Source organism: Neodiprion pinetum, chromosome 4 (genome assembly GCF_021155775.2).
Source record: "Neodiprion pinetum isolate iyNeoPine1 chromosome 4, iyNeoPine1.2, whole genome shotgun sequence".
Taxonomy (NCBI): Eukaryota; Metazoa; Arthropoda; class Insecta; order Hymenoptera; family Diprionidae; genus Neodiprion; species Neodiprion pinetum.
Window position 1 is genome coordinate 15,094,018 of NC_060235.2, and position 14,457 is coordinate 15,108,474.

Sequence of the window (14,457 nt, forward strand, 5' to 3'; positions counted from 1 at the left end):
ATGCCGGTATACATGTAGAGCTATAAACATATGGAGATAGACTGTGCGGCTGTGTGCCAAGCTGAAGCTGTAATTAAAAAGAGAGAGTAGTAGCTAGAGTCGAATCTCTTACTCTAATCGGTGACTTGCCGGGGGAAACACATGTCCCTATACAAATATATCTCCCCGCTTACCTTATTGGTTTCCTCGCGTAGCGGTTGCTCACTACGCTTTCCAATTATGGCTTCAGCTTGGCCTACAAACCGAACAATCTATCTCAATAAGTCTATGGCTAGCGCTCGACTGACGTCACCCTGGCAGAATTTGGAGTTGCTCAAAGTGAGTTCTTATGGCGCGCATTCACGTCATGTCCCGGTATGTATTACTTGCGCTTGTACGAATGTGGTCCACACTTTTCTTAATGTAATAGGCAATATTAAACTGTTATATATAGGGCATTACACGAGGTCTCGGTCAAGGTCGAATGATGGTGTTAGAAATTTACGACAGATATTCACAAGCAAGTACTGGTCGCAAAATACAGACCCAATTTTATTCTCCTTCTCACCACCCGTATGTGAGATATACTTTAATAGGCAGTATTCAAATGCCCAATTTTTTGGAATCTGTAAAAAATCTGAAAAATTTGGACGGGAGTAAGTGAGGCACGGTAAAATAATTGAATAGTCACACGGTTATACATGCTATCACTTCAATCGTCGGGTATCGGGTAAATGAGGACTGGTTAGACCAAGAGATATGTAGCGATGCGGTGGTGTAATCTGGGAAAACGGTCTCGTTTGACTACTACCTCGAAATACCGCTCTGCTAGAGGAAGCACTTATCATTGATTTCCAAAGCTCGTTTCTATCCGTTTAATTAAAACAAATGATCGAATATTGAAGAAATTCAAATATAACGATGCTCTGCAGTCGTATTACGCACGAGGTGAACGGATGCTCGCCAATATTCATACGGTTCCATGTAGCATAATCAAGAAACATTTTTTAACACTATTAGGATATGGTTTTTGTTTCGTGGGGCGCGTCCTCTTTAACAAAAAAAAGGCCGCGTATTTTTTAATTTGGTCACGATTTCCAACTCTAGAAAACAAGGATCTAGGGGATAGAAATAAATGAAATGAACACGTATTTTGAGCCATCAGTTCTATGTTTTATTATGGCTTAGAGAGGAAAATCTTTGAGGTATGAACCTCGGAGGAAAAACCCCTCGCAAAAGTTGAATTTACAATTTGCATAGGATATTTATCACGTCAAATATATTTCGCACAATGAATTATTTCGGAGATAAAATCTACGATTAGGAGACACTTTATATATACATACATATACATATACACATATATATATATATATATATATATATATATATATATATATATATATATATATATATATATATATGGTTGTATTGGTTGCTGGTTTCGTTTGAAACATCCGAATTGAATCTCTATATCTATATATAGTTGCGCTGGGCGTCTTGACTGTTTCGTGCAGCATAATCGTGGTAAATGAAGTCGCTGGCCACTTCGTATAAGCATTGCGCTTGTGCTCAGGTATCACCGCTTGATTCGGTGCACCGGAAGTATTACCTAGTGTGAATCCAACTATGTACAAGCAATCGGTAGATTACTTGCGTCAAGCATTGCGCTTGCTCATTGGTACAACCGGGCTGCGCCGGTTTGCCTGGCGGGACGTACCGCGCTTGTTGTTAGTGTACTTACGAGGTTATTCCGGCTCCCCAGCATGCAACAAACAGGAAGGATTTGAAGATACAAGATACCACAAGATCCGAGTACCGATCGAATTGCAGTGAGACCCCTTAGATTTATCCATCTCTCCGGAAACGCACAGAGAAAGGAAAACCACAAGGAATGAACGACTGACCCCGAATCGCCCGACTGCTTGACTGACGCAGCCTGGCCCGCGCTATTCCCGCCACCTTCATGCTGGTCTAAACACATGCAAAGACAAAACAGAGATAGTCGTCCGCACGACGCATGTGTTCGTATACACGCGCGAGCGACCGTTCGTGCTTGGGCACCTCTGACTATTCGTTCGACCGAACAGTTTTCGTTATAGCAAAAAATAATATGTAATTTAAGAAAATAAGAAAAATTGCGAAAAAGTGATTGGAAAAAATTTTTTAATATAAAAATGTCAAGAAAGTTTTAATCATGTCAGTCGAAGAAATATACTTCTGAAGTCACAGAGAAGCAAACACATTCAAATAATATTAACTCAATCACGATTTTTTAAGGACTGAGGAGTGGATTCCTGTTCACAGGGATCGAAAAAAGAATGTCACTCATGAATATTATTTATCTACTATCAAGATTACTTGGTACGTATCCAATTGAGTTGTTATTCGAACGTTACTTACTAAAAGGAAAATATCGTGATATGAATATTTCATACCGTGTTATATATGTTACTTTTTATTCCTCCAGTGTACTTTCCAGATGCTATCTTAGGTTCACGTAGTATACCAGGCGGAAGCTTTATACATTTAGTTTGTTGCAGAATTTTTTTTTGTAACTTTGGATATATTGTATAAAAACCCATAAAGCAAATTTAGCCTATAGTACAAGTCGATACAAGGCTCTTCAATGTCTTTTAGTATGTACACATCTGGAGATTGGTACAGAGACGGCTGGTTTTTCGGCCGAAGCGATTACGTTGATAAGACAGATTCAATGTGCCAATGTCGGCCAACCACTATAGGCTAACTCTGCATTACCAACATGATCGACTCTGCCGTAACATTAGCCGTCTCTGAATTAATCTCCAGATGTTTACATCATTCCGGTCCATATACTTATAGAGATAGACTGCGCGGACCGTGCGCCGGGCTGCAGCCCTAAATTAGAAAGAGTAGTGAGTAACTGTTAGGCGAGGAAGGCAATAAGACAATCGGGAAGGTATACTTGTATAACCTAGGTATTTCCCCTGCCAAGTCACCGATTAGAGCGAGAGTTTGGTTTTCCACTGTTGCTTTCTCATTCTAATTAGTGCTCAAGTCGGTGCGCGGACCGCGTAGTCTATTTCTATAAATCTATGGGTCGGATCTGTATCTGCCCTACTGCTCGATCTGAGATAATTTAGTGGGTGTGTTTGGAGTTAACCGGTGGTCCATTTGAAGATGGATGGATCTACAAATTTTGAATTAGAACACCAGGTTCAGGATAGAGTAACATTTTGGGGCTTAGACCTGCCAGTTACAAGAGAAGTTTTTTCTTATAATTCCGGTTACATTATGGTGGAATTTATTTTCCAGCATAATGAACATACCGGAACAATCTCTTGAAACTTGAAAATCAACTGCGCATACGCCAAATAATTGAATCTCATTGGTCGGCGAAATTTTCCCGCAGCGATATTCTTGTGTGCGATGCAGGGGGCACCGTACACAAAATGTGTACGTTTGAATTTTCAAAGAGCATAAGCATAAAATTCCGACCTTTCTTTGAAAAACCAACTTTCCAACCCGATAATAAATGCTTCCCAAACCATGCCGAGTCACTACCTAAATTATTTAAGATTCTTATCTCGAAAATTTGTATAAACTACATCGCCGCCAGAAACAGTTTGACAGCTGAAACTGGGGATGGCGAGCGTGCACGAACAGCCGATAAAAATCGCGCACGCGCAGTTGATTTTCAAGTTTCGAGAGATTGTCCCGGTACACGAATATTCGTAAACACTTCATCTGTGGTATAATAAAGTTCCAATGCACTCTAACCTATCTTGCGTGGCTCCAGATATTTTGAATTATAATTCCGGGTCGAATGAAATAATCTTTTGTTTTCTGGAGCTGCCAACTAGAAACAACTTGTTATAATTTCAATTACATCATAATTAGATTTTTCAGGGTATACTATATGTCTGATGGTTTGACCAAGCTGAAACTTACCCTGAAAAAAATCTCTTCTGCAAAACTGTAAGCAGCTAACAATAATTATAATTTGCCTGCATTATGCATCTACATTACAAACAAGTTTCTACGTGACAAAAACCAATCTGCGACAATTGTGGAAGAATGGTGAGATTTTGGGTTCATCGGTAAAGGGTTTTATTCACGTTTTGTCACGTTATGACTTGCAAAGGACTCATCGTTCAGCAGAAAATGAAAAAAATCATCTGCTTTTGAAATACAGCTCATCCAAATTATATTACGAACGACAGTTGTAGATTAAAGGAACTTTTTCACCAGGAATGGACCGGTTTTATAGAAATCCATTCGACAAAATAAGAGTCTTACGGTGAATATCCTACAGAATATTTTGTATAGAAATTTTACTCTACTGAATATGGTTCCACAGAACGTAAATAATATAAAGTGCAATCCTACAGAGTTCGTTTACACAGAAAAATCGTCTAAATAAGCTCAGAATGACTTGTCCGGAAACTGCATTCGAGTAGCTCCTAGCACCTTCAAGTTCAGAATAAATTAAGCCGTATTTGAAACCATAACACACAGGCCCCTGTTGAGAGCTCAGAAGGTGACTGTATTACCCCGAAAGCTGAAATTAGTTGGGCTTCTTTTTCTGTAGAAGCAACCTCTGTAAGACTTTCACTCTGTAGGATAGATTTATATAGAATTGGACACCACTTTTGCTACCTCGACCCGCAATTTCGACCGACTACTCTCAAAAATCGATCGAAGTCAATATTCGCAGACATCGCCTGCAGCCGCGGGAGATGGCTAGGATTATAGCTGCACTATGGCAGCGTTTAGTCTGTTTAGCCGTGTAGTCATAATGATGCTTCACAGCCAATGAGAACGTGACGTCAAATTTCACCTTGTGCCTAGTATGCAGTTCTGAGAACCTTACCACTAGCAGCAGGCAGTTAAGATACAATGTCCTACTAAGAAAAAAAAACACAATATCAAGCAGTTTAGTATGTGGTAAACATATGTATAAAATCGTCAAAAATGATGTAAAAATACATAAAAATGTGGAGAAGTGTCTTCCGCAAGAACACGTTGAGTGCGACCAACGCCTGTGCGACCTAGTTTCAACTGGCGTTATTAAAAGTTGTTTTTTTTTTTTAATTTTCGTGTCAAAAGTCCATTGCGAAAATGATTTTCATCGATTTTATTATTTTTCAAATACACATCTGTCGCTGCTATGGAAACTCGTTTTTCACTAGTGCTGAATGATTTCGTTGCGTTTTATTCAATATATGTGAATTTTTGTGGATTCTTAAATGCATGTTTGAAAATAGCAGATTTTTAAATAAAGGTTCGTGGATATTTGTTTCTACAAAATGAGGATGTGTTTCTTCTACAGCGATTTTGTATTATATTACCACCTTGATCGAGGCCTCATGAAATGTGGCTTATGTGAATCACAATTTCGTTCTATTGTTTTCGTAATACTTCAAATTATTAATGGATGCGTAGTGCATAAAATAGTCTTCACCTGGACTACGTAATATGACTCACTGAATCAGCCATTCAAATGGATGAATTATCCATCAGGTATATTCCGGTTCTACGATTGCATTCACATTAATCTTTTAAGGTGGTTTTTCACCCAAGCGACTGACTTACGGGATCACCAATTCTTTGCTGATGTACTTAAAAAATACCGTGGTTGATGTATACAGAGTTTCAGGGTCCTTTATCGGGTAAATAAGAGAATTAAACGCTCCAGAAAATCGATGAAAATACACTTTTTATCACGAAGGTTATGGTGGACTAGTCACTACCAAAATTATAATTGAGTCATTTTCACATCAAACCACTTACGACTCGCACCAGAAACGGGTTTTAGATGGTTAAAAATATCAGGATTCTATAGGTATCGAAAAAGACGATAGTTGTCAGAAGTTTTAACGAAATATGTAGTGATAAAATAACTTAAAAGTTTGAAGAATCCATTTACTCGTCGGCGCATAATATACTTGGCAACGTCGCTACGACTAAGGCGTCTGCTCAACGACTCGCGAAATTTGACGGACACAACTACACCATCAGTTGATATCAGTTTTGAGAAAGACTTATAAAAAAGATAATACATTAAGTTCTGAAATAAATATGACTTTCTTTCGTTATTTATAAATAAATTATTTAATTGGTTTTTATTATCCGTATATTTCATGCTTACGTATTATTGAGAGCGCGTCATATAAATATTCTGTGTTTATTTGCGAAAGTGAAAAAGTAACTTCTTTTTTCTAGGTTACTTTGGTTGAAGTTGCAAGTAATATTTTGTGTGTTGCTTTTCTATCGCTTTTTGATTCGGGAACTTTCCGTTCATCTTTCCATGTGAATTTCACACAATGTGTCTTATCATATTGAATATTTTTATAATAATTCCGTTAAATTCACTTGAATAAAATTTCGGGGATGTAAACAATACAGAGGTCCGACGATTAAAGTGAGATGCAAGATGGCAACGTTACCATAGTTCTGACTTCGCAGTAACGTCACAACTCCTCAAATATAAGACATTTTAACACAATTCTCAGATTTTGTTTAATTGAGAGTTTTTGTGGCAATATAATTCATATCAATCCTATGATTTCATATACATTTAGTTTTTGCAGGAAGCGATCGATTATTCGCAATTTTACGTATGGCCCTAGCTTGGCACCCATCCGATACGACACTTAGGTGGAGAACCACTTTAATTACTCAATAACTTCTTATGAAAACTTGAACCAGCTGTCATCACTGATCTTTTTTTGCTCGATTTCGAATAGAGCACATGAGATCCCCATTTCGTTTTTACTCTCCAACCCCTCGATAGATAAAAAAGAAGAAGTCACAATAGTAGCTGGAAGTGACCCTTCTACGATGAAGATCACTGACGGAATAGCGACAGTGACGTCTCCAAGGTCTGAGAGCAAAGTTCCCACCACACAAGCAATGGACCACACGACAACGATGAGAATAGAAGCTGAAGAAGGTGATGTAACTTCAACAGTAGATAATGGAACTGAAGTGACGACAAAAGAATACGCGGACAATGCTAGCTTCGTTGCTACTCCAGCTATCACAGGATTGATTTTGAGTTTATGCTTTTTGTTTATGTCATTTTAGTATGGTTCCTGAGTGCCTATACGTAGAGTAGAAAATTGAAACAGTGAATGCTTATTTTATCAGGGTACAGTAATTTGTATTTATTGACAATGAAATAATATTGTTACGTGAATGAGTAAAGTTGCAATAGTTTAGTGGTGGTAGTTATAGTAGCGGTACGGAGTGTCAGTGGTGGTAGCAGTTCATCAAAAATTTAAATTGGGTGTAGCTCGCAAAAACTCTTTACGTATTCCACGTCCTTTGCAATAATACAAATTCTATTCCAAGAACTTACTGGAGCATAAACTTCCAATTGGTATATTGATTTAATTCAATTCGTTCTGTTCAATTTTGCTTGAACTACATTCAAATTGTTTACCGATTTTCTAAAATTATTTATACGAATTTCAAATGAATCCAGACAGGTAAAGCTTGATAATTTGTTACGTAGTCGCATAACAACTTTACTTTTCAAGATCTTTGTGAAAATACAAGAAAATTATGAAACATTGTCAATATTAGCTACCATAGTGGTAATATTCGAAAAGATCAATTTTTTTTAAGTACCCAACGATATTATAAACTCAATATACCAAAATATACCAAATTTGTAGAACCAACCCGGCCTGAAGTGACGACAGCTGAACTCGATTGGTGGCAGACAGCAGTTATATACCAAATCTATCCAAAATCTTTTCAGGTAAGGAATAGTAACCTACACAATAAAACCTGTCTAAAATAATAATGCACTCATAAAAATAACAGAAGCACGAAGCTCTAAAATCACAAAATTCCTGATGTATTTAATGTTTCGCAATTTAATCTTTTCAATCCATCAAACGGAGAAGCTCAGAAACGAGTACTTGTCAAAAATTCAAACACGCGCAATCTCAGTTTGGTTACCTGTTCGGACACGTGTTATTTCTTCAAGTTATTTTAATCAATCAATCAGTTCAGCCTGAATCTTATAGATGCATCAAATCTTTTTGTACACGGTGATTTTAAACAATAAATATAAGGTATTACGGTCCATCTCAATTGGAAAATTGAACCGCTAATACATTTCTTTGGCATGGCAATGTGAATGATCATCAGAGAATCCTAGGCTGGTCAACCTCTCCGATTTTGATCTGGTCGATGTATGTTGTGATGCATCATAAGGTAGAAGACACGTATTTTTTTTTTATCTGCTAATAAACACATCAAAGGAAAGAAACGACCGGTGAAGATGAGCACCCAACGGGTGGATTTTTGATGCGCTTTACGTAGTTGAATAAAACAATCGCTTCAACGACTTTATCGACGAATAAAACATTAAAGTGTTACTGTCGTTCAAATACATCAAGCAATTTTATCAGAAACTGAAAAACCAACCCGTTTGGTGACCATCTTCGAGGATTATTTTAACCCATACAAACCATTCATTACTAGATCAAAAATAAATACATGTCTTTGAGTTTTCAAGGCATTACAACAAACAGAGAATCTCTGTTTGAAGGTTACAGGAAGTTCAAAGGATTTCATTTGAGCCACGCAGTGCGCATACGCCAACACAAGCACAACTTTTATGTAATCCAAGCAAGGTGAAAAAATCATAGAGATATCAATTGTCAGATGAAGGAGGTGAGACATGGGTCTTTGTGCGGGTGGGAGCGTCTAGTGAATACAGAGATTTGGTGATTTTTTACATCAGAGGTGTCTCTCCACCAATAATTAACATTCAGAAAAGATATATTATTCACACACAATTTATTAAACCAAAGACCATAGGACGATAAGCATAGTGAATCGACCCCAAAAATATATCTGAATCATCATTTGAGGGTATGTTGGTACTAATAAGATACGTTGATCCTATTGAAAAAATTTTATCTCAAAAACGGCTTCACCGATTTGTTTGTTATTTGGTTACATCAGGGAACTATATAAAGGCTATAATCAAGAAAAATAACAGTAAGTTAGTTAGTTAGTTAGTTAGTTAGTTAGTTAGGTAGGGGTAACCGGGCGCTCAGTCCTGCTGGACCGTCGTGCCCGGGCCCGTTAGGACACCCTAGTATGTAGGAAACGACGTGAGGCCGGCCAGCCTGGCAAATTGAAACAGCCTGCCCACCCCCATTTCCTCGATTTTTTCCTCGCCGGTATAGCTAGCTCCAAGGACCTGTTTACGCAGTCCCTCGAGCCCTCGACACCGGTTGATGAGGTGAAGGAGAGTCTCCTGCTCCTCCCCGCACCTCGGGCACAGGAACTCCATTCTGAGCTAGTACCGTGTACCGGTGACCGTTAATGAGACCCATCACAGTTCTCAGCTCGGTCCTATTCAGATTAATGAGCGTGTTCACCAGTGCGTACGATGGCCCTTGAAATAGGACCCTCGCATAAGCCATGCCTGATGCTGTGCTACAGAGTTCCGCGAAGCGGGTCTCCGTCCATTGTTTAGATAGGCGTTTTATGTGCCCCGTAGATAGACCAGCGAGACAGCCCTCGTCGCTCACTTGGCGTGAGACTCCCTCTAGCTAGGTTGTGTGCCAGCTCGTTTCCTTGGATATAACACCCATATAAGGCTTACGCGTTATTCTTCGCCAGCCTTAGTAGGAGAGTGATGCATTCCCAAGTCATCACTGAGCTTACGACGTATGCGTCGAGGTGTCCAAGTGTCGCCCGGCTGTCACTGCAGATATGTGCTTCTCTTTGTAGACCTTGTCCAGGATGTGCTTGGCACAGGCCAGCAGGGCAAACATTTCGGCTTGTAGCACTGAGGTCGTGCGTCCGAGGTCGAGCGAAGTGCTCGTCCTTGGTCCCCTGCACCAGAAGCCGGCCCCGGTGCCCACCCCAGTTTTAGACCTATCTGTGTACCAAACGAGTCCTTTTTGTGAGAATAATTCCTCTGAGTTGTCATCCCAGGTCTCCGTGGCCGTGGCCTTCTGTGTCTGATGGTCGATGTGGACCCTTCATGTCAGTTTACGGTCCAGGGTGACTCCCAGGTAGCGCACTCCGGTAGTCAGGGCTTATCTCGACCAAAAGATCTCGATGTGTCCTATCGTGAGGTTACGCTTCCTAGTGGATAGTAAAATTTTGGTATTGCTGGGGTTAATCCTCAGACCTTGAGATGTACACCAATTCTGAACAAAGTCAAGTGCCTTCTGCATCTTGCTTGTCATAGAGGGAAGGTAGTCACCTGCGACGATGAAGGCCACGTTGTCGGCGTAGCCCACTGCTGTCACCATCATCTTATCGAGCCCCGTAAGTAGTCCGTCCACGACTAGGGCCCACAGCAGAGGGTACTTCCCCAGTGGGCAACCCTTGCCGACTTGGGCCCTGACTGATTGGCGGTGACAGTCCTGGTATGTAGCATTTGCCTGATCCAGTCGACTAGCATGGTGTTTGTGCCGAACTTTGTGGCAGCCTCGCGAATTGCATCGAAGAAGATGTTGTCAAACGCCCCTTCGGTGTCCATAAACACGCAAAGAGCTGCTTTCTATCGGTGGAGTGGTCCCTCTACCTCCCTTACTATGTGGTGGAGTGCCGTCTCTGTTGACCTACCGGCTTGGTAGGCGTGCTGTATCCTCGAAAGGGGGTTCACAGCTAGAGCTCCGTCCCTCAAGAATCTGACCACCAGTCGTTCCAGTGTTTTCAGCAGGAACGATGTTAGGTTGATCAGTCTGCATTATTTGGCGCGGTCATGGCAGCTCTTTCATATTTTCGGACTGAATACTACCCTGACCCCTCTTCAGCTCATTGTTATATAGCGTAGCACTAGGCACGCTCTAAAAATGCTGTTCAGCCTGGTGATCAGGGCCTCGCTACCTTCTTGGAGGAGGATTGGGAAGATCCCATCCGCTCCCGGACTTTTAAACCTGTCAAAGGTGTCGATGGCCTACCTAATCCTGGCCGTCGTGACGATCTCTCCTCTTGTTTTCCAGTCCCGCAGTTCTCGCCTGGTCGGGCCGGCTTGTCGGGGCGGTCTCTGAACTACGGGCCCGGACCCCAGGAACTGTACCTCCAGCTTATGGGTCAGTATGTCCGACTGACCTTCTGCCATGCTGCCATCCGGCAGCGTCAGGCAGTCCAACCTAATCCACGGACCTGACGAGAAGACTCTGCGGAGCTTGGCCAATAGTGGTAGGGCTTCGATCTCATTGCAGAATCCTCTCCAGGCATCCGTCTGTGCTTTTGATCAATTTCTTCTACTCCTTCTGGGTAGCTTTATAAGCCGCCCAGTCCATGTGCTCGTTTGTCTTAAGGGCCAGGTTTAGAAGTTTTCTGGAGCTCGACCTGAGTTTGCCGAGTTCTCCGTTCCACCAGGGCACCTTGGACCTATTTACTTTGGGCTTCGCGGCGTACGCTGCCTCAAAGGCTTGGATTGTGGAGGATTAGGGGTGTATTACCTCGCTCTTCACCACGCTAGCATTGCTCAGATGGCTGCAGGGTCCCTGGAGCCTCCAACCCGGTTCCTCTTAATATGAGAGCAAGTCTGTGGTCCGGGGATTCCTGCGCATACCCGTCGATTCCAGCTCGGCTTTCGCCGCGAGGGAGTACGTGATGCGCCTGTGGTCTCAGAGTGTACTTTCTTCTTGCACCCGCCAGTCGCTGATAAATTCCAGAAGCCTGGGGCTGCAGAGTGTAAGGTCTATCACTTCTTGTCTGTATGAGGTGATGAAGGTTGGTCTTGAGCCCTTGTTCAGTATGTCCAGCTCGCCTGATGATAGGTACTCCAGCAGAGCTGTAACCCTCTTATTGATGCCAGAGCTACCTATTGCACGTTCAAAGAAAGTCCAAAACTCTTTAGCATCTTCATCGGATTGTATATATTTTGGAGTGCCAGATATTTTTAAGTGGATTTTGAACAAATGCAACGCTTCGAATTATTACTTCTCGGCGTAGACATACTTTCATTCGCATGAAAAAATCGTTGAATAATATTAATTATTAAATCAAGACAAAAGAACGAACAAAATTTATTTTTAATGTTAACGGTTAATATTTATTAGGTTGGCTATCTAATTGCTTGCTAACCAACTAGTGAATAATTTGAAGCCACAGGTCTGATAGTTTTTTGTCGAAGATAAAATGGTGGTGTTAACGACATTAAATAACAGTGCCATTTTATGGTTGTCGAACGAACTGATATTTGAGAGGGAACGCTTATATCCAGTAAAGTGTAGTTTTATTAGAAGTATGCAAAAGCATAGTATATAAATTAACTTTTGAACATTAAAGTACTTTCATAAAAAAAAAAATAAAAATTTTTCCATATTATTTTTTTAAATATTTTATATCATCTGCAATTATAAAGTGATCGAATAAGCTTCGTTTCTGTTGTCGCAAGGGTGAAATCATTGAAATAAGTCGGTTTTTACATAAAACAATTGATTTTTTATTATTTTCAATATGGCGTACCTTTTTAATCAATTTTTGGATTTAAGAGGTTATTCTGCATCGAAAAAGGTGTAAAATAAAAATAGGTTTCAAAATTGTACGAAAACATTATCATAGAGAAAAAAAAAAAAAAATTGCGAGAAAAATCGCCTGTTTCAAATGGTTATCATAAAGATTATGAGTTGTTATTCTTCTTGATCATAGCCTTTATATAGCTCTTTGATGTGACCATATTTCATTCAAATCGGTCAAGCCGTTTTTTGAGAAAAAAACATTTATTCTGATTTTTCGTTTTTTTTTTCGATTTATTCAAAAACCAAAGTAGATAAAAATCTGAAACTTGCAGGATCAATGCATCTTATTGACACCCACATGCCCTCAAATGATGATCCAGATATCCCTCTAGAGCCGATTCACTATGCTTATCGTCATATAATAGCCCTTGAAACAAGTCCAGCCGCCGTACTTGGTCACTCACAACTAATAATCATTGCATTATGAAAACAGAACAGACCAATCATGCGCGGTGGATTGGAGTGCATCCATATTGCACATTCTTAGCCTAAGCTTTTATTTGTCAAAATGCAATAAAATACCGTGCCAGGAATCGAACCTGGTATGTAGAGATTCTTGATCGGAGTCGGTTCGATTAGTGGCTCCGTCGTTAATTTTTCGAAAACACCGGTTTTTCAAATTTATATCTCCAACAATGAATTTTCTCGTATCTAATGATACTGCACATCCGCATATCATTGATTAGACGGCTTTGACCGTCTTGCGTGCTTCCCATCAAAAGCGTAAGATTCCAACACGTAAACATTCATCTACATACATTCTTACATCAGGTGCTCCAGAGACGAAAACTTTCTATTCTCGCAATAAAATACCATTAGAGAGAAGAAAGATCAGAGAGCCATCTGTATCTCTCAACTTATGCGCGGCAGAAACAGAAATGGCTGCTGGATTTTTCTTCTTTCTCTATTAACTGGGCGTATTCAGCGCTGCCTCACCTCCTCAATCTTAATAACCCTTTGAGCCAAATAGTAGCAGCTTGCCGACAATGACGACCCACTTAGGGATCTTGAAGCCCGCGAGAGGCATGGTAACTGATGGCGTCAGTGATGCGCAAAAAGGTTGGAGTTTCTGAGGTCGCGAACATCTCGAGACCAAAAGACAGAAATACTTATAGGGTCGTTCGCACTCTGCTGCACGATTAAGGAAGTGGGTAGCAGCAACCAGGCGGAAAATATAGATAAGGCAAGCGGGAAGGTACTTGTGCAAGAAAGAATGACTCTAACTGTTGTTTTCTCTCTTGTCTTCACGTTATGTTATTCAGCATTACTATGAATAATAATGTAATTTAAGTGGCTAACTATCTCTTGTTACTACGTCAGCTCGGTGCACGGATACTAAACCGAACCAGTACAAACACACATATGCGTGAAAATGTGAATCTTGGTCAGTAGGGAAGAGCCTACCAATGGTGAAAATAATGTAGGCATCGAATAATATAGTATACTTTATAAAGAGTATATATTTTTTGTGAATATTATACCTTTTTCATTGAAATAATTATTTCCAACTTAAAGGATTCTGGTGAAGTTTACTAAGCTGTTTTCCCTTACAACTGTTGGCATGCAAGAATGTTCATGAATAACAATCAAATAAAATCCATGAAATAAAATCAGAACTTCTTACTCATTGTGTGTACAAATGACAATTTACATTTAGGTGGCTTCGTCTTAGAGTTATATCGTGTGAGTGTCTCAGAGATCCCCCATGTAAATTAAAACTGGAAAAATACGAGTTTAAAGCAAAAAATGTTATTCAACTACGCACCCTGTCATCGTCTTGATTTCATATGCCAAAATATGCATTTCTGTTGTTGTTATGAACTTTGTGAAGAAGCTACTTCCAAATTTTATAACTACGTCGTATAAGGCACTGCTATCCAAACCTATTAATTAATCTTTAGTAGTTGCTGAAACATAATATTACCAATACGGTGAGTGGTAACCGATCTGTATTTTTTTTTTCAAAAATTTGAAAAAA

At 40.0% G+C, this 14,457-nt stretch overlaps 1 protein-coding gene across 1 annotated transcript in view; it reads left to right on the top strand.

Annotated features, from left to right (window-relative positions):
* The first annotated feature begins 6,804 nt into the window (after positions 1-6,804).
* LOC124217273 (uncharacterized) overlaps positions 6,805-14,457 on the top strand; it is a 111,066-nt gene continuing 103,413 nt past the window's right edge. The window contains exons 1-2 of the mRNA XM_069135392.1: positions 6,805-7,049; positions 7,594-7,729. Coding sequence (XP_068991493.1) covers positions 6,805-7,049; positions 7,594-7,729 — 381 coding nt within the window. The remainder of the gene's footprint in view (positions 7,050-7,593; positions 7,730-14,457) is intronic.